Genomic DNA, 20,016 nt, shown 5'->3' with positions numbered 1-20,016 from the left:
CTGGCCAAATCCACACAGAACTACTGTCACAAACTCAAACAGTGGTGCCATTCATTCCCACAGAATTATCGTTGACTGAAAGGACTTTTCACCGTAACATTTTTCGCCATGCCTATAGTCCCACTCTGATTTTAGAATCTCTGGAGCCCTGACCCCATTGCTGACCTTATTATATATGTTTTAGCTGTAAGTGATACACCCATCCATATCAGATAATGATAAAGTTCAACATTTGTGGATTTCCTGCCAGGGTGTTTCTCACCCATTCGTCCTTGGCTGCCCTCCATCTGAAAATTGGACCTTGTCAAACGCTAGAACATGAACCCGAGAAAGTATTAGTCTTAACAGAGCGAGCACTCTTTTACAAGTTTAGTCTGGAGGAGCTCCCACTTGGTAGCAAGCTGCTAATGTGCAGTGTGGCCATGTGTCCCTGTCATAGGGCCTGTGCTAACCCCTGCTAAGGGCCACTCTAGATGTGTTTATAAATAGCTGCCAGGCCCATCTATTTACACTGTGTGCACATCATCACCTCCCTCCGAGTATCTGCAGCTCTGTGCCCCACGCATTCATATCCTTTCATCTTCAGCTGAAATTTTCAGTTCAGAGGTCTCCAACTTTTTGACATGACCTACTTTTACACAATAAAAACATCAGACAGCTACTGGCTACAGATCTGCAAATGAAACGATGCATATGAGTTGCAGAGGTGGGTAATAGCCAAAATATTTACTCAAGTTACTTTGAAATAATTAGTGGGAAAAAGTAGTGGCCCAAATAATTACTCAAGTAAGACACATGAAATAAACACAAAATAACGTGAACATATCCATAGAAAGTACCATAAACCAATTTATAAGAAATCATTATAAATAATAATGGGTTTTTTTTACGTGTCAAAATGAAGATTTAAAGGCGGGACATTTTGCACGATACTGTTGCCAATATAAAACATGCTCCTAATGATGACCAGCTCAGCACAGAAAATGCTATTTTTGCAGAGAGTAATCAAAGAATGGATTTGGACTCGGACCTGACCTATTTTAATCTCTTATTTTAGTCGACGTCTCCATGGAGACGAGCTGGAGATGTGCCGCTCCCTGTAAAGTTACAGTCAGGTCTGAGGAGAAACACACATGTTTGTTCATTTTTTATGTATTTTTCAATTAAATAAAATATCTGTAATAACATAAATGCTTGTAAATGCTTATTCTATTAATTTGAAGAAATGTTACGCAGCGAGGCTTTAAAGATTTACCCACAGTCGCATGATTGATCTTTTTTTACACTCTAGTATTGATATTTGCTTTTAATATTACTCAAGTAAGTAGAAACTGTATGAAAAAGTACTTGCAAGTTACTTAAGTAAGTAAGTAAATAAAGCTTTATTTGACATTTTATTATTATACAACGAAATTGTGTCCAGGCGTTGGGCTAGTCCTGAGCTGCTGCGACTGAGTGCGCCGCCACTGTGGGCCAACCTGAGCAGCATGTTTTTGGAGGTAGGGGAAACCGGAGTACTGCCTTCAGTGATCCTCTGAAACGATGCACTGCCTCCTGGGTTTGTCTCTGTTTGAGAGCATGGTATCCTCCTGCGCAGCTCTCTCCGCTCCACAACAGTCTTTCACCATCTTCTCCTTGTTTGTCCCTTCCTTGTTTCCTGTAGCGCCTCTTGTGACGCCTCTACTGTGCTGCAGGTGTGGGGGCTCCTGGTGCCTCTTCAGTGTTTCAGAAGAAGAAATTTGTAGGTCAAAAATGTCTAGCTCATAAGCACAAAATCACAGCAAAGATGCACAAAAGTATCCAGTAAAACAATGTGGAAATCAGAAACTGCAAATACAGTTTGCAGAAGAAAAAAAAAGTAATGTCTCTGTACCAAAAGAGAGGGAAGGTGCTGCTTGTTTACACGTCGCCATGACAGGTACATGTACTAATAAATGTAACTGAGCATTACCCGAATCTGATGAGTTATTTGGCCAAGACTTTCAAAGGTTGCTAGTCTTGATCAAGAGGTTGAAAACCACTGATTATTATTTGTCTCTCTGCTGTAATAATAATATTAACGTATTGATATGCCTTTTGATTTACCCTGAGAACTTTACATTCCAGTCTTAATCATGCCCTGAGTCTGACCAGCAGAAATGTGTCACAGTCATGCACTTTCACACATCAGGCGGGGGAAATGTCTTGCCAAAAGCAACTGTTCAAACTTCAAGTTTCAAAACTCCTGAGCCACTGTTGTTCCCCTCGTTCATTTGTGTTGCAGAGCAATTGTCACTGTTGCACAAGCTGCTATAAGCTCAGGCTTGCATTATGGAGATATTAAAATATTTGTTTGTGAGAGCTGTGCTAGGGAACGGAGAGTGTAATGCCTTGGTGAGCAGGGGATCGCGGACAATGTGACAAATGGAAAACACATGGTTTGAGCCAGTGGGACAAAAGTGTCAGAAGAGGCTCACAGGTGCAAATCTGTGTTTATCAGGACAGAACGAGGCACTAAAGGACACTGTGGGGTTTGTATTAAACGACTGACCCTCCAGCGATAAGTCAGATTTTACAACCTCACTTGGACAGATGGGTCGGGGTTGGTTTGACTCGTCTTGGAATCAAAGGGAACTTGATTCAGTGACCAATAGAAGCCTAAACATTGTAGTAAAAAGCTGTACCATTTGTTTTTTTTTGTGACCATGTAGTGACCCAGAGGCTGTATCAGTGGTCAACATGGCGCCTTTACTTTCCATCACAGTGGCCTCTACAACGCTCCAGAATCACTTGTTTTGTAGGTTTACTGGTGAGAGAGTCCGTCAGCAGAGAAAACCTTCCAAGCAATTGATCCTGGAGTGTCCCCTGTGATGAAAGTAAAGGTACCATTCTGACCACTCATACAGCCGCAGGGTCACTACAAGGTCAAATACATGCAAATATCAACTTTTTTTTCCACATAAAAAAGTTGCATAATGCACCTATAAGAAGAAGTTTCAGTGAATCGAAGTGATCCGTCCTAAACTCAATCAACCCAGTCCAGTCGACAATATAACCTCACTACAATAAAATATACAACTTTTTATTCCACTAGCAGAGAAAAATATCAGGTCTTGAAGACAACAGGTTTGGTCAAATGCCGAACAGTCAATCAATCACGTTAGACACATGAAGTAAACATAATCAAAACACAATTGCAACTTAAATAGTCACAATCAGCTTTTGCAAAGTTTGCATTAATTTAGGTAATAAACTGTGCTTGACCACAAAATAGTCTGTGTCCATTGGGGTTGATCATGTAAAAGAACTGCTGTAGTTTACATGTTCTGAAATGAGAGCTAAATCTCGACTTTAAATTGCAAAATAGCTTTTTGGCATTTGAAGCATAGACTGAAAGAACCAGTGACCCCTTTTCTTTGAGACCTGGGTAGTGCAATCCAGTCGCGATGTCACACATTAGTTTTATTAGTGACTTTTTAAGTTTAAACTTTTGCGTCTTTAAAGGGACTGTACGTGGTTTAAAAACGTTGAAATTATGTATTTTCCTCCCCCTACATGTTCCAGCCATGTCCTAATGTGTAGAATGAGCCCAGACCTGTTCACCACAACTGCCTCTAAAATCCTGCACTGTCACTCAAAAAGTTGTTACTTCGGGTCTGAAGTGCCGTCATGCACAAGCTTAATATAGAAGCTGCAGTAACGCATAAGACCTGAGGTGGCAGTAGTGAGTATAAAATGGGCAACTTGCATCTAGTCCCTTTAAGTTAGAAACAAAATAAAACACAATCTATACCACTGATGCCCTATTTAGAACTGATAGCACATTCCAACAAAAATAACTGCTGCATGTCTTGGTGGAATAATCACTGAAATACTGGAAAAACAAGAATGAAAAGTAAAGTGTGTCAAATGCAGGGTTGCATCCTGGCAAAGAAGAAAAGCCTCCTCAGATGTCGGCTGACCTCGGGGCTGGCTGGACACCAAAGATCTTCATGTTCTCGCCGGTCACGTTGTGCTCAGGCAGTGGTCACTTGCACCAACTAATGGTCAGCACATCTGATGAATTGGGAGATCTACACCTGGAAAATCATATCAGAGGTAATAGATCTTGGACAAAACGAGTGGTATGAGGAGAGTGGAGGAGGAGAGCTGCATAAGCGGATACTGAGCTGCAGCCGATATGAGAGACAGATTAATGACAAAACCACAGCAAATCAAGCGATCACATGACACTGGAATATACACCCAAGTCTGTGGTGCCTGATACAGTGTTTCCCCATCGCTTGTAGAAACTTAGCCAGAATAAACACATTATTCACTTGGTATGAAACAACCTGGGAACCAGAGGTTTTACATAACTAAGAACCATTGAAATAAGAAAAAGCTAACAAGAGCATAGGAGAGGGCAGTAACAACAAATAATCACAGTGTTTCAGTGGCAGCAGTCAGAGCATTTATCCACGGATCCAGAGGTGGACAGCTGTGTCTTTGAGTCTTAAGCCAAGACAGTTCTCACAAATGTGGAGCCTGTGTGAGTGGTTGTGCAGATTGGTTTTGTTGTTCGGCCCCAGGGCATCTGTGACCACATAGCTTTCAAATTAAAAAAAAGATTTTCTATGCATGTGCTTAATCTGACAATAAAGCTAGAATTATAGTGTTTTACAGCCCCATATTATCACCTTGATATGTGGGACCTGAAAACATGAATGTGCATTAGATTCTGTAATAGGAGAAATGCGCTTCCTGTTTTTGCATGATTCAAATAAAGAGCAGTATAAAAATAAATCATCGGCTCGTCAAACAGAGTCATTAAAACTAGAAGGAAACTAATGCCGGGTCAGTGGGAGGTCAGTAGAGGATATAACATGGCATGCCTTCTGCATAACTCTGAACCAATAAACAAGTAAAGAGATTATCATGTGTTTACTATCTGGTATGTTTGCTATAACTATTTGTGCTGCTTTATGGCCGACTCAAGCCGCCATCACTCTTATCCCCCGTTATTGGTGGTCTGTCCTGGAATAACTTTTACTTTTTCCTCAAAGACAGCGGCTCAGAGTGTCTCATATCCTGCTCTCAACAAATCACGGTGTTGTTGTGTCCTCGGGCAAGTTTAGGCGAGATATATTATGCAATATTCAGCCTTTTAAAAACGGGTGAAACGATTTAAATAATGCTATAAATCAAGGGAGCCCAAGGTGGGTCATGGGCCATATGTTTCCCTTAAAGAGGTTCTTGTTTTGGCCTGTTGGGTAATGAATTGAAATTACCCATGCTGAATAGACCACCTGTGGGAGAATCTCCATGATCATATCAAATAAAAGTGTAAATATGGATTTTTAAGAGTAATATACTTTACATTAAGTATTGCTGTTAACCCTTGGCTGTTTTTGCATCTCTAATATAAACAATGTTGTAAGAATTCTGAAATGATCAAGTAAAAGTGTAAAATGGATTTCCGGGTGAAAGGTCCTCATGACATCATCAGGTGGAACAAAGTGTTTTGAGCTCTGACACATGTTTTTCATGAGGAAACAACAACAAACAAACTTACTGTTCCCTTTGAAACTGAATAATGTTATTGTTTTTTTTTTGGTTAATGACAATTGTTTTAACTTTTCGGAAGATTGATCCATCTCTTCTCTTTTTGCTCCCATCGGTCAAGCTGTCAGCGACCTCACTGCAGTTGACCTTGTTAGGGGCACCGCACACGCGCCCCCTCTGCGTGCACTTAGCCCCGATGTGTCAGGAGCAGAATGATGGGTGTCTTTTCCCTGTCCACATGCCCAGGCCCACGATAAGGTGAGAGCCAGAGAGAGTTTGGTGTATCCCTGACTCTAAAACTATGTGTGGCAATATTTCTATGAGCCAAGAACATGCGAGCTGGGGCAGCATCAAGTTTCCCCTATGCATCAGGCAGCCACCGGAGGGCGACGAGAGGAAAGCATCCCGAACATGGCCTTGTCCCAGAAGACCACTGACAAAAAAATATATTGTAATATTATCATAATGTCATTGTATTGGAGCAAGAGAGTGACAGTTAAATTCCATCTCGTAACCGCAGAGCTTTTAGCTAACACAGTGCCCACATTCAAGACTAGGCACAAAACGTTCCTCTTCGAAATAGCCTATGGTCAGGTCAGATAGGTCCAGCTCCAAAACCAGTTTAAGCAAAGCTGTCTCAGTAATAATGTAATAATGCTGGGGTCGTACAGTGCACTCTGGTCATTCTTCCTGTCACTGCTATGTCTACAGTAATTTAACGGGACTGTAGGAGCTGAGCAGCTCTTTCAGTGGCAGACACCCTCAGTGCAAGAAGGAGCGCTACCACAGGGCCTTCATCCTCACTGCTGTCACACTGTACAACGAGACTGTGAAGTAACATGTGCAATAACCTCTTTGCAGAAATACATGCAATAATCCCTGTATTTACATCACTCATCTGTGTCACTTAAACAACCACTTGCACCATGATGTAAACCTGCACTGCAAACACTGACTACAACTTTTTTTTGTTATAGTTTGTTAACTTGATTTATTTACTGTTTACACTTTTTGTCCCCACAAAGTCCTTGCTATATAAGATATCACTATTTACTATTTACATTTTTTTTCTTCACATTTCCTGTATATTTGCACACCCTGAGTGTTTCTAAGAGCTGAATGTAACTAAAATTTTAAATTTCTCAATTTTTAGATCAATAAAGGCTTATCTTATCTTAACGTGTTACCATATTTGCTTCACCTGTAGTCCATCTGTCCCGCTCTCTTCTGGCCACTGGCTGCTCATTGCCCCAGTGACTGTGACCATCAATGTCTCAGCGACCTGTGTCTTCTCCTTCCCTCCACGTGCTGTCCTGAAGCTCCAGCGAGGACTGGACGTTAGCTCCACAGTCTTTAATCTGCGGAGAGTCTCAGATCAGCCCAGGGTTTATCTCTCCATCAATGTGGCTCTCCACAAGGTTTCTTTCTTTCTTTTCTCCCACTGGGTTTTTCAGTCAGTCTTTGCAATGGGGGTAAATGTGGATCCAAGGAAGGGGGAGGTCGAAGGAAACTACTGAATCTGCTGCTTATGGACACTACATTTGTATGCGTCACTGTTTGATGTCTGTGTCAGTACGGATTTCCAAGCTGTTCCTGTTTGTAAATCAGTCATCTTTGTGCTCTGCAACCGCTGCAGGCCTATACAACACATTTTGATTTAACAATGCTTGTTGTTGTTGTAGTAGTAGTAGTTGTAGTAGTAGTTGTAGTAGTAGTAGTAGTAGTGTTCACTCACCTTGTGACTGTGATTGATGATGGTCGGAGGAGAGGGCCCATACATGCAGAATACATAGGGTAAACTGTTTAAACCATAGGTCTTTGCAAGGTTAATTTACTATATTTGAGCTATTGAGAGATTTGTTATTTCTTGTTGGTGAAGACACCATTACAGGATCTTCATTATTAGCCAAGGTTTCGTGATTTCAACAGCAAACATCAAAAATCGCCGTCAAAATGTACCGGACTGCACATTTAGGAATTGTTTGTGGATTGTGCCCCCTGGTGCATGTGGACATTATTACAAGCTCTAAACTACAAAAGGCCTGTGGTCCTGGTCCATGGAGTTGTAACTGTACTAACTATAATAATGCATTTTAGACTCACGTTGGACTTACAGTAAACTGGCCATGGCAGAGCAAACACAGGGATGTTCATAGAATATATTCACCAAAAGCGAATTATAGTTGGTAAAAGCATTTAAGAGGTCACATGTTTTTACAAATTCATTCATCATGGGGGGAACTGGGGAGTATAGATAAAATCAGCTGTGTCAATTTGCTATAATTGATCAATTGGAATTGTAAGTCAGGGATCAAATAAAGAGATATACTGACAGAAGGAATTTAACCCTGGGGAGAGGGACAGAATAAGAGTTCATTTGCAAAAACGTATGCTTGCAAGTTTCTCTTTCCATCGCAGTGTTTTTCATAACCAGGTGTTTCAGTGCCATGAAAATATAAAGTCACTTTGTTCTTAATCAAATGTAGACAACTTAAGAGAAATAACATTCAACTAAAAGCAAGGGGAGCAGATAAAACACCATCAACATAATATACAGTATGGTTTATAACTACAACAAACCTTCATCATCATCATTATTACTTCATATGTTTATAAAGTTTCAAGTTGTGTCTTTGTACCTGTGCTTTTTGATTACTGGAAATGAGGCAACCATACCTTTGTGCAATGAATAACTTTTATCATAGCTTCACAATACAAATATTTGAGAAAATTATCAGCTGCACAGTATGGTCATGTTTTACAAAGAAAGAAAAAAAATCTGATGGGATAAAGAGAGAGATGGAGGAGGAGGAGCAGGGGAAATCGAAGGAGGAGAAAGAAAGAGGTGAAGACAAAGGGTCCATAAAGCAGTGGACGACAGGACTAAGTTGTGAGTATGTAATGGATATTTCTATTCTCCTGTACATTATGCAGTATAAATATAGGATCACTGTTATTTAGAAAATGAAGCTAAATAATGTAATGTTTAGATGCAATGATTTGGAAGTTCAGGCAGCGGACAACATCCCTCTCGAAATCAAATTAGTCGAAACATGCACTGACCATCTCCTGGGGGAATTAGCACAGTGTTCAGGAATGCATAGATTTTCCCCGTGTCTTTTTGTTTTTACCATCTTCCACTCTCGATTTTAACTCATCAGTGAGGCTGTTAATAAGTTGCATGAAGAGAAAAATCTGCAGAAGAATGTGCGACTGTAATGCAGGAGGGGTGGAGGGTGTTTAAATAAGGCACACACAAAAAAACACATTCTTTAGTGGGGATTCATGTCTTGGACTCCAAAGTTTCGGTGACATATTACCGGTGGAATGATGCGGAGTTGGAAGAAAACAAAGCGTGCGAGAATGGAAAAGAAATATGCTTTGAAATTTATAAGTCTCTTGATGGTCGAATTTAAAAGAGGCGAAAGGAGAAGAGAGTTGTTGGATGGATAGTTGCTTCCTTTGTCATCAGTAATTTAAACAAAAAACAAAACAAAAAGATTTAATAGACTCGGCCTTTAGTTACACAGACACAGATCATAGGGTGGGGCTTTTATGTGGAGTTTGCTTGTTCCCCTAGTAAACTCTAGATTCCTCACCAACCAAAAACATGCATATTACAGGCAAGCTGGTTAATACTGACCAAATCCCTGGCCCAAGAATCTGAGCGGCACACAGCTAAAAGTCGAACAACATAACATTTACTTGGAATATGCAAATTTATCCTTGATTTGAGTGCCTAATTTCAATGGGGCCCTATACCGGATTTTCTTTCTACTACAAACAGTGAAAGAGGAAGACACTAAATTAAAATGTTAGTGTCCAAACTCCTCTTTCCTTACATATTTGTAGCCTCCCAGTTCTTCACAGGGAGTTTATGTGCACGTTTCACAACTTGCAGGGTCACTTTTCAGGGTCACTCTCACAAAAATGCCACAAAACTAGGCAGTAAGTTCAGAAAGTGCTTTACAGTGTTTTTTCTCAACAAAAATGTCTCAGTTCACAATATGCTAAAGGAAGAGTTGTATCTTAAAGCAGGGGTTGGGCTAACCCTTAGGATGATGTTGAGAAACATTATTACACAAATCAGAGAGTATACTTTTAACATTATTAGAGTTAAATGGGAGAAAAAAAGGGTAGAAATATTGTCAATACATCCAATTAGGTCATATATTATGTACAACACTGGCATTTGAAGAAATGACATAAATCTACTTGAATGAACAGATTAAATCTAAGGACTCAGTAGATTTGGTCTGGTCTTAAGACGAGCTAAAAACCTAGTAGTTCTCTTAATTCAGATAGTTTTGTGTCATTGCATTTGTATCTTGGATTATTTCAAACTGACTCAAATTCAACACAGAAGAACTTTAATTCAAGCAATTTTAAGTCATTTATCTCATTTAAGATGGTCATTTTTCCAGTGTTGTTATTTACTTTGGGCTAATAGTCAGCGGCTTCGGCCCTCGGACTATCTACAATAAAGAAAATCATCCCTCCGCCAAGAAAACTTGCCTACCCCTGCCTTAAAGAGTAAAAATGCTGAGATTAGTCACAAATTGGTGGCAAAAAGTTCATTTATCTCCTACTGACGAGTTGTCCCGTGGCATTTTGGGGTGGGTCAAGAACACACAAAGTGAACAGAACTCGAACCCCCTACTCTACAACTGCCAAACTTTAATGAATAGACATTAGCTGAAAAAAATCGGCAAATTAGTTCAGTGCTGCAAAGTCTGAGGGTGAAATTACAAGTGTAGTTAAAAACCGGGGGGATTTGTGCGAGCGGTGCAATTAAAGCAAACATAAGCAGTGCATAAACATGGGGAGAGGATATTGAACAGTTCCTTTCTGTGACTCTCTTCCTCTCTAGACTTCCTCCGGCTTGTAAACCTCAGCCGCTCTCCGTCGCAGGAATGGGCACCCTTCCAGTGGTCCTGCTCCTCTGCGGTTTCCACGGTAACTCTGCCAAACAGTGCTCACAAATATCATAGCTTATACGCCCCAGTGTTTGTTTTCTAACGTTGTGAACCGCTTTGCCTTTTACATGTGGCTCTTGCGTTCGCAGTGTTCACAGCTGGAGCGCAGTCGCGGCAGACCGGTAATGCCCCCCCCCCCTCACCCCCACCGCCCCCTCCGTTCATCAGTCATAATTCATCACAGCCAAAGGGACAAGGGCCCGGGATTTAAAGCCACACTGGGGAACATTTCACTACATACAAGGATTCATTTCATTACGCGTGGTTTTATTTGTGAAAAATACCTCTAACAGTTGCAGTGATGTAGCAACATATCAAGGCCTACAGACGGCATGTTTGGAACTGCCCATTTATGGTCATGTTCGAAGCAGCCCGTGGGGAAAACAAAGACTTTCTCCCATTTCTCCATCATTACTTTAACAAATGCTGAATTATGAATATACTTTTCTACAAAATACTTATACAAAGACACGGTGAGGAGCAAAATGGTTTAACTGCCCCCCCCCAAAAAACAGATAATGCTAACCAGGAAGCTAGTGTACGCGAGTGATGCAGTGCTGTTCCCGCACTCTCTCTGTCTGTTTGCTCTTCAATAATCGGGCGGGACAGGGAGAGAGTGTGGGAACAGCATTCAAATATATATAGTGCGAGGCACACTACATCACTTGTTTACACTAGCAAAGCTAACGCTAGCTTCGTGCTATGTTAGCCAACGAGTACGGTTTTTTCGCTTCTACTGAACTGAGAAAAAACAAATGAACCTGATTCTGGCTTGACTATATTTGTGTGTGATAAATATGTTTATAGTCCACAAGAAAATGGCTAAAAAGAGTGAAAAATTGTGATTCCCATGAGAGGTTTTCTTCTCCCTCGGCTAAGCCACGCCCCCTTGTATGACACGCTCCCATCTATAATTCATAACATTCTGCAGTGTGGCTTTAAATTCAGAATATTTATTTTTTATCAAATGTAGTTTAAATGTTATTATATAGTACATTACATTTTTAATTGAAAACAGGATATTTTAGTGGTATAAATGCTAATTACATTTTACAGAAGGGGGTCCGGAGTTGTTTGTTGAGTGATTTTGGGGGTCGCGACTTGAAAGGTTTGGGAACCCCTGATCTATTGGTTCAGGACAGTAGGTGTGGTGGCATAGTGGTTGGCATTTTAGCGTGTTTTAGTAAGGAGGGTCTGGGCCTGACTCTCAATCCAAGTGGGTTTTCATGCTCTCTCCAGGTCTACACATCTGGGTGTACATTTTTCAACATGGAACAAAAAGGGTCCCCACTGGAGCCAGGGCTCCTCTGTAAATGAATGGTGGCAGACTAATTCAAAGTCAAACTAATAAAGATTAAAAATTGCTGGTTTCAGTTTGATTAATGTATATTTCAAGGAAAACCATCTGCCATCAAAATAAGAAGTCTTAAAAAACAATAGTGTCAGACAAACATTTCTAGTGTAAGGTGAATTTATTCCATGTGAAACAGTCATATAGTATTGTATTTTGCTTGTATGCTTTACCTTACAGAGGTCACAGAGGCGCCTACTGGGTCTCTACCTTCAAGTAAGTGATCGCTGAACGTGATAGTTGCCAACCATACCGTCTGTATACTTGAGACTCTAAGGGTTCTAGTGTGACTTTCCTGTGTGCAGACTGCAGGGAGGAAATGTACCCGTGCACCAGGATGTACTCTGTTCATCGTCCCACCAAGAGATGCATCGGAGGCTTTTGTCTCTACAGGTTGTATTTGAAATATTTTAGATACTGATGTCACATTTTCTGTGTTGAATGATACAATCATTCTAGATCAGCACATCCACTATTCAATGTTTCAAAAGAGGCATTATAACAAGGCCGGTGTTGGGAAGAATACATTGAAATTGTATTTAGTTAGAGAATACTGAATACTTGCCTTAAATTTTTTTAAACATTTTTTTACATATTCCTTTACTTTGTCCAATCAGAGTACTGTATTCTGAAAACTTGGATACTTTCACATTGATTTACATTATATTTATGCATAAAAGGGCCGTATGATTAAAAACATGCCTGTTATGAACTTATTTATCACTAATTAGGAATGCAAATAGCGAATGCCCAGAGCCCAGAATGACATAGACCTATAACAGCTGTTTTGATCTTTTCTTTCTTATTGTTATGAATATGAAACTGAAATGTCCTTTGATTCTAGGAAAGTAACTTCTAAATACCCTCAAATTAAATAGTAATTTTACCGGATACATGCATTCTGTTACTACCCAGCAATGAACAAGGCTAAAGGCTAAATAATATGGAGAAGAAAGTGTTAATATTTGTTGGATGCGAAAACATTGCATTACAAGTTGTCTAATTTGTATCAATTGTTTCTGACGCAGCCTCCCTCGCATGTATGTGATCAACAATGAGATCTGCACGAGAACCGTGTGTCCGCAGGATGAGTACTTGAAAGGTGAGCCTCGCACAGCAGTACATGTACTCTCTTTATATTCTACATGTGTGAAGAGCAGACTCACCGCTCTTATTGCCCCCCGCAGCCGAACTCTGCAGGGAGCAGTCCGGGTGGCCCAGGCGCATCGAGAGGTCGTCCAATCAGAGGAGGCGCTGTCGCAATCGTCGTAGCAACCCCAACACCTGGGCAAACAGGGCCTGATGGAGCCCTGAGCGACTCTGGGCCATAAAACATTATATCAAAGTCTATAAATCTGCAGCTCAGCACCTGAGGCCTTCAGGATCATGTAACACACCATGACACCTTTGATTTGATCTGTGTTTATCTGTTTCACTCAATTGTCTGTGAAAACTGAGCTGTATGTTGCTGACACAGGCCACACTGGTGGTTTATGATTTATTTTACTATAGTATTAGACCTTTAGCAGCTACCCCTGAAGCATCGCTTTACACAAGACTTGAGAATATTATGCCACACACTGAAAACACCATGATACTGCACTTTTGTATGGAATAAAATGCATAATTAACCTTAAATGTGTGTAAAGAAGTTTTGTATGCAAACATCACTATCGTTTGGAAAGAATGACAAATGAAAAAAGATATATTTAGTAGTTTTACTTTTATACTTTCCCATTTACAGTGTTATTTACATACAATTATAATCCGAAGATCTGGACAAGAAACAACCACAGACACGAACTTTCTCAGTGTTGCGTAAATCCACATGTAACCATCGCACACCTGCCACAACATGTCAAGTTCCTCGACACAAAATCACCGCTGAACACCACACAGACTGCATTGGTCCCATACATCACAATTCAACACTGTTTACATTTACATTTTACAGTTTGTACAGTCCGGCTCATCTTTAATACAGGCCTGTCAAAATAACCTATTTTGGAAGTTTGCTATACACTTCGACAACCTACTGATACTACAACTACCTTACAGATAACTAACTCGTCACAACTATCCCAAAAGTATGCTTTGTGTGAATGAAGCAATGCCTGAACATGACTTAAATTTGTCAAATGAGGAGCAGTCAATTTCTATCCCTCTACAGCTCACATGTTCTACATCTAAGAAACAGCTGCCATATTAAAAAAAATCCCCACTAGCCCTCTCTTCATACAGCCCCAAGAATATGGTTTATGTTTCATAGACCAAATAAAAAGATGATACAGTAGTTATTGTGACAGGCCCTCCGCTTACAAAGAAAAAGCTCTAAAACAGAACAGCAGAGAGCGAGGAGTTTAAGAGGTTGTGGCCTGAGTAGTTCACGGAGTCACGTTTTTATGGCTGTGTTGAGCTCAGATCACACAACATTTAACATATCTCCTGAGACAGAGATAATGAGCTTTCATATGTTTTATTGCTCGCACCGCAAACAGCTGCAAGAAATACTTAGAGGTTCCTCACCTAATTAGTGTCATCCATCTCCTAAAACACATCCAGCTCTTGTTGCCATTGAGCAATTTACACAGAGCTTATTTTGTCACACTATTTCTAAACTGATTGTTACAGTTCCTCTAAGTCCGATTAGGTTCATTTGGACTTTTAGAACGAATATCAGAAATACAAAAAATACAGGTATGGCAATAGCAATGTTCACTTCAATTCCTCCACGTGCCCACTAGAGTGTGCTACAGAGCACCGTCAGCTTGTGGCACTGTTCTACTTCATTCATGTCAAGCCAGTGCATAGTCAATCCCCTGATTGAGAACAAAAAATATATTTACAAGGCTAATTGTAATATCTTTGTCTATACTTAAGTTTCTCTGTACATAGTTAATTTCTCTTTACACTAATCAATTTAACACATTTATGTTTAAAATTCTCAACATGGGAAAGGGTCACTGTCTGAGTAAAACAACATACAGTTAACAATGTAGACAAAACAACAGAGGCTTTGTGACAGCACGCCAAATACCAGGGTAAAATGTTTGACTGATAGGTACGAGAGCGGGACACTGTGCAGTAAAGCAGATCTGTAGTATTTGCTGTTACCCTGCTCGGCAGAGAAACCTGGGACCCCAAAATGGGGAAAACAAAGTTGCATAAGGAAATTCCCACAATTATAGGGAAAAAACAAAAAGAGTTCCTCACTTGGAGGGCGCAGAGTCAAAGTCTCCCCACAGGTCCGAGGAGGCTGTGGAGCTGGCGTTTGATGGAGCCACTGAATTTGCACTGTTCGAATCAAGCTCCAGCAAAAAACCTGAGAGAATAGAAAGAAAAAAAAATTAAAGCCATTTTAAGCTTAGTAACTTGGACAGACATATCGATGCATATGGGTTTTTTCAGTATTCACACAATAAACTACTACAATAAAAAAGGATTGGGAGATATAGCATTATGGAGGGATCGACCGCCCGAAAAACATGTATCAAACCCTCCAGCGGTATTGAAGGATTAAGTGCATCTTTATCATCATCTTACTTTGATTTCATTCTTCAAAGTCTAAACTCCACTTCGAACAATTGAGCTATTGAGTTACATCTAATAAGGATTTGATTAAAAGTCTATAAAGTATAAAAAAAGGAAAACGTGCATAACATAAAAATAGAATTTAAAAAAAGAATATAATCGAGAGCGTTACAAATGAACACATCTGCTAAAATAACAGTGAATATAAATAAATTCAATAAAGAAACTTGAAATGGGAACGCAATAGTCGTACTTTCAGGCTCTGGGGTGGAATGTGAAGTGCCAAAAAATAGGTAAAACAAACGTTGAAATGTAGATATTAAGATAATAAGGGCCTGATTTACTGAGCATTTGCACACGTGTATAATAGACAATGCGTGATAGAGTGCATTATCTATTTTCCGGTAGAAAAGCCGGCGCAGTTGAGATTGTTGTCTCTTATAAACGCCACGGCCACTACGCAAACTCATGAATGATAAATCCGGGCGTGTACTAATTGTAAGTAGTACCTGTTTGAGCTCCTCCCATCGCCGGCTGTGTGTTGTGATTGGTGGATCTTGCGGAAGGGGGTGGGGCCAGTTTGCCTCCAGGTGGGGGTGGGAGCAGCCCCAGACCCCCAGAACTCTGTGGACGAGTGCGCTCCTTCTTCTTCGATTGCTAAGATCATGATGTAAATAAAGAGAACTGGTCACAACAATGCAATGCAATAGTCAATGGTTGAATTAAGCAGTATAAATATTTGGGGCTGTAAATGTATATTATGCCTTTTGTTAAATATTTTCTACAGTTTGGGCACATATTCCCATACTTTATATTTTGTATGGCATTAATATTTTGGTAGTTAAATAAATAAAATTACCCCAATATTGAGAGTAATCGTCTGTCCTTCTTTAAAACCTAAATCCAGTTTAGGAGTGTTGTCTGGAGCTTGTGCCTGTTTTGAAAACTCATCGTCCTGTTTGACCCACCTGTAAAAAAAAAATCACATTGATTAATGTGAATATAATGGAACATTTAGTTAATAAAATAGATTTTACAAAAGCTGCTACTGAGACACCCACTTGAAATGGTCCTGAAGGGCTACGTTGAAATCAAAGGCATCCCCTCTGTCTCCAAAACCAACACCTATGAATGCACTACGCCCTGATAGAACAAAATGAGTGCAAATAAATACACTTATACAGAAAATGAGTCACTGACTTTTTATCATAGTAATAGTGATCCTTACCACTTTCATCTTGGATTCGAAGCACAAAGTACCGGCTTGAGTCGCTGACTGTTTCCACGGCGATGCCTGGAAATTCATCGATTGGGGCCTGGGCGAATAATTCACCTGAAAATGAAAGAGTTCAGTTTCAGTAGCAATTACTATCAAGCCATAGCCTCAAAGACTCCAGTCGCTGGTGAACTGAGGAGTGAAGCAGTTAGCCTGAGGGGAATGAAGTCGGTTAGCTGTGTAGTGAAGGCATTTTGAGCACTGAAATGAGGAACACGTTTATGAGTATGGACTTTAAAAACACCCCTCCTGGAACCGCCACCTTAACGTGGTGGAGAGGTTTGAGCACCCAAATGATCCTGGGAGCTCTGTTGCGGGGGCTTCGTGCCCCTGGTAGGGTCTCCCAGGGCAAACAGGTCCTAGGTGACGGGTCAGACAAAGAGCGGTTCAGAAGCCCCTTATGAGAGACCAACAGGCCTGAGAATCGTGAAGCCGTCCTTCCGTGGACCCACCACCTGCAGGAGTATGTATGTGTGTATGTGTGTATGTGTGTATGTGTGTATGTGTGTATGTGTGTATGTGTGTATGTGTGTATGTGTGTATGTGTGTATGTGTGTATGTGTGTATGTGTGTATGTGTGTATGTGTGTATGTGTGTATGTGTGTATGGATGGATGGATGGATTGCAGTGACAGTGCATATTAATCAACACTGTAAATATCAGGCGGGATATTTTTCATCTGTGGTCCCTGGGCAGATGTTATGCCTCCACCTAAAAAATGCCTAAAATGATTGAAGAAAATATGAACCACTGCAAACTAACAATAAGATGTTCCAGCACAGCACCCACAACAACAGACAGATAACAGACATGAACGATGTTAGGGAAAAAACTTTGAAATTGTATTTAGTTACAGAATGCAGAATACTACTCCCCTTAAAATGCATTAAGCAACTTCCGGGTCCACCGGAGCTTCAGTCGTATTCACTATAATGGGATTTAGCTGATTTTAACCTACTGTAGAGCCGACTATAATGCTCTTTTTAAACATCTGATCACACAGAAATATTTATCTTCACTTCAGATTTTCTTAGTAATCCTTTCTTACATTAATTCAGTTAAAGTTGTGTTTTTGCTGTGTTAGTCTATGGAGCTCTCAACAGTTCGGACCCGGAAGTAGCTTATTATAGTGTGTGATGTCTCACTTAACAAAAGTATTCTGAATACTTTTACATTGATTTGCATAATATTCATGCGTAAATTAGGATGTTTAAGTTAGACTTACACCACCTGTTATGAACTTATTTACCAAATGCATACAAGCACTTTACAAATGCCCAGAGCCCAGAATAAAATACCATGACTAAACTTTTCCTTCTTATCAATGTTATGAATATGAAACTGAAATTTAATGATTGAGTACCGTGATGCATTCCTTTGATTTTAAGAAAGACAAAACTGTATTCTAATGTTTTTGATGATGAAATGACACTTAAAAAAAGAGCAGTGCATTCAGCAGCTCATTATTCAACATAGTAAAAATACCTGTATGTAGTAATTTCATTAATACACACTACTTCAATATATCAATAAGATGAAGAGACACAATAAGGTGTAAAAAAAAAAAAAACCTTGGAAAAGATGAGTAACAGAGAGATGGAGCAGGAGACTGTAAACAACAGCAGCACCACTTGTAAACACTGGTCTGACCTGTCTGTGCCACTCTTACCAGAGATTTTGTCTTCCAGTTTGACATAGGCCACTTTGCCCCGGGCCGTCACACGCATACGCCCTTGCCAGTCTGGAGCATCCAACTTCCAATCAGCTGCTCTAAAGACACACAGAAAGACAGCCGGAGGTAGTGGTACAAGAGTAAGGGGACTGGCTTGTGCTCCTACATGATGTTTTTGTTATGTCTTACTCTAAATGTATAAAGTTTAATTGTAAAGAAGACTAACAATGTGGGGAGAAAATGTGCCCAAGAGACAGAGACCTAAGGCTCACAGATATTACATAATCAGTCTTTAGCCTTGGCTTATGGTCAGTGGTTTACCAACACGGCGCGTGGGTCTCATTGTTGAAGATTTTCAGGTGATATCCTATCGAGGCTACTCACTTCCCTGATGATGGGTCAGTGCTTTGTAGAAACCACAACTAAGGATGTTTATAATGGCTGATGTAGGCTATTACGAATGAGCAAATGTAAACACAATGACGCAAAGCCTTTGTGAATGGGCCTTTAACAAATGTTCCAGATCGCACCACTTATTTACTATCTCAAAACTCGACCGCTTCAAATTTTAAAGCAAACAGAATTGATCACGCGCATTGCTAGTTGCAATATTGCGCTACAATTTGTCCTTTGATGATGATAAGCAGTGAGAGAAAAGGCACTGGGGCTGGAAAAAGACAGGCTCGGCTGGTGGTAGATTTGTCGATTTGGCTCAAGGCGGGTGAGGCAGTTTATTAGCACAGTTGCATGACCTTGTAAATGCGCCTCGTAAACAGAGCTCACAAACTACGGTCTTTACGCACAGCCACGTTAATCAGGAGCGGGGGGACAACACCAACACTGTCGCTGAGGCAACAGCGCTGCGCCGCCACGGATGGTCATGATGTTGCTGGATGTAGCTGGATGAAAACCTGCGGAGGGGGACCACGCACTCACCTCACCGCCCGGTTTGATGCTCTCGGTGGAATCCGGTAGACATTCACCTCAGGTTTGACACAGAGCACAGACTCGTACTCCAACTGACCCTCGGACGCCATCTTGACTTTCTTCAGCGGTGGATGGATGCGCCAGGCTGTGTGGTATCTGTGGGGATGACAGCGTGTGTCCGTGACTCCGTGAAACGTAACGTGACCGTAAGCTGCTGCGTAACTGCGTTACGCACACGGGACATCTGATTCTGCTGTCAAAAGTTGGAATACTACAAAATAACCTGCAGATAGCAGCACGTTGACTAAATAATTCCACCTTAAAATGCATATGACACATTAGACGCAATGTTTGCTAAAACATAGTTAACACAATTGTATTTAAGATTGTGCTAAAGATTGTACCCAGCTTTCTTTTGTGATGTTTATAGTTTCACTTCCTTATTGGACGCTGACAGGAAGTGACATAGATGAAGGAACACTGTTTAAACTGTTGCCATGCCAACCATGTTAAGTGCATGGGAACTTTACCTTTATCTGTGTCGCTTCCTGTCAGCAGCATAAACATTCAAATAAAAATAACTTTTCTGCCCAACATTTCTTCATTAAAATTGCTGCTTCACTGAAATAAAATGAGAATTATGCAACTGATGTTACCCTTCTAAATAAATCATATTACAAACCTGTCATATGCACTTTAAAGGCTTGTTGTAGGTGGCTGGAACATCATCCACATTTCTGTCAAACTGATTTAAAAAAGA

At 40.5% G+C, this 20,016-nt stretch overlaps 2 protein-coding genes across 2 annotated transcripts; one reads left to right on the top strand and one right to left on the bottom strand.

Annotated features, from left to right (window-relative positions):
• The first annotated feature begins 8,363 nt into the window (after nt 1-8,363).
• Nucleotides 8,364-13,447, top strand: mfap5 (microfibril associated protein 5). Its single transcript, XM_079561255.1, has 7 exons — nt 8,364-8,417; nt 10,394-10,479; nt 10,589-10,621; nt 12,031-12,066; nt 12,156-12,243; nt 12,879-12,952; nt 13,038-13,447. Exons 2-7 carry the CDS (start codon nt 10,437-10,439, stop codon nt 13,151-13,153), a joined length of 390 nt encoding a protein of 129 aa, XP_079417381.1. The 5' UTR covers nt 8,364-8,417; nt 10,394-10,436; the 3' UTR covers nt 13,154-13,447.
• A 117-nt stretch (nt 13,448-13,564) lies between these two features.
• On the bottom strand, nt 13,565-19,449 carry LOC306967205 (adaptin ear-binding coat-associated protein 1-like). The gene is made up of 7 exons (XM_079562126.1): nt 19,266-19,449; nt 18,327-18,427; nt 16,610-16,714; nt 16,443-16,524; nt 16,241-16,349; nt 15,891-16,038; nt 13,565-15,172 (listed from the first exon to the last, which is right to left on the bottom strand). Exons 1-7 carry the CDS (start codon nt 19,364-19,366, stop codon nt 15,060-15,062), a joined length of 759 nt encoding a protein of 252 aa, XP_079418252.1. The 5' UTR covers nt 19,367-19,449; the 3' UTR covers nt 13,565-15,059.
• Nucleotides 19,450-20,016: the final 567 nt, after the last annotated feature.

Source organism: Gobius niger (assembly GCF_951799975.1).
Source record: "Gobius niger genome assembly, chromosome: 8".
Taxonomy (NCBI): domain Eukaryota; kingdom Metazoa; phylum Chordata; class Actinopteri; order Gobiiformes; family Gobiidae; genus Gobius; species Gobius niger.
The sequence above is the reverse complement of the archived record's forward strand: the minus strand, read 5'-3'. Positions and strand labels throughout refer to the sequence as shown.

Excerpts from the sequence above, each read along its gene's own strand:
- mfap5 (XM_079561255.1), top strand. The coding sequence starts at position 10,437 with ATGGGCACCCTTCCAGTGGTCCTGCTCCTCTGCGGTTTCCACG. Across the intron at positions 12,244-12,878 it reads GGAGGCTTTTGTCTCTACAG|CCTCCCTCGCATGTATGTGA; the intron begins GTTGTATTTGAA and ends TTTCTGACGCAG. Across the intron at positions 12,953-13,037 it reads GCAGGATGAGTACTTGAAAG|CCGAACTCTGCAGGGAGCAG; the intron begins GTGAGCCTCGCA and ends TGCCCCCCGCAG.
- LOC306967205 (XM_079562126.1), bottom strand. The coding sequence starts at position 19,366 with ATGGCGTCCGAGGGTCAGTTGGAGTACGAGTCTGTGCTCTGTGTCAAA. Across the intron at positions 16,715-18,326 it reads ACTGGAAGACAAAATCTCTG|GTGAATTATTCGCCCAGGCC; the intron begins GTAAGAGTGGCA and ends TTTCATTTTCAG. Across the intron at positions 15,173-15,890 it reads GATGGGAGGAGCTCAAACAG|GTTTTTTGCTGGAGCTTGAT; the intron begins GTACTACTTACA and ends CTATTCTCTCAG.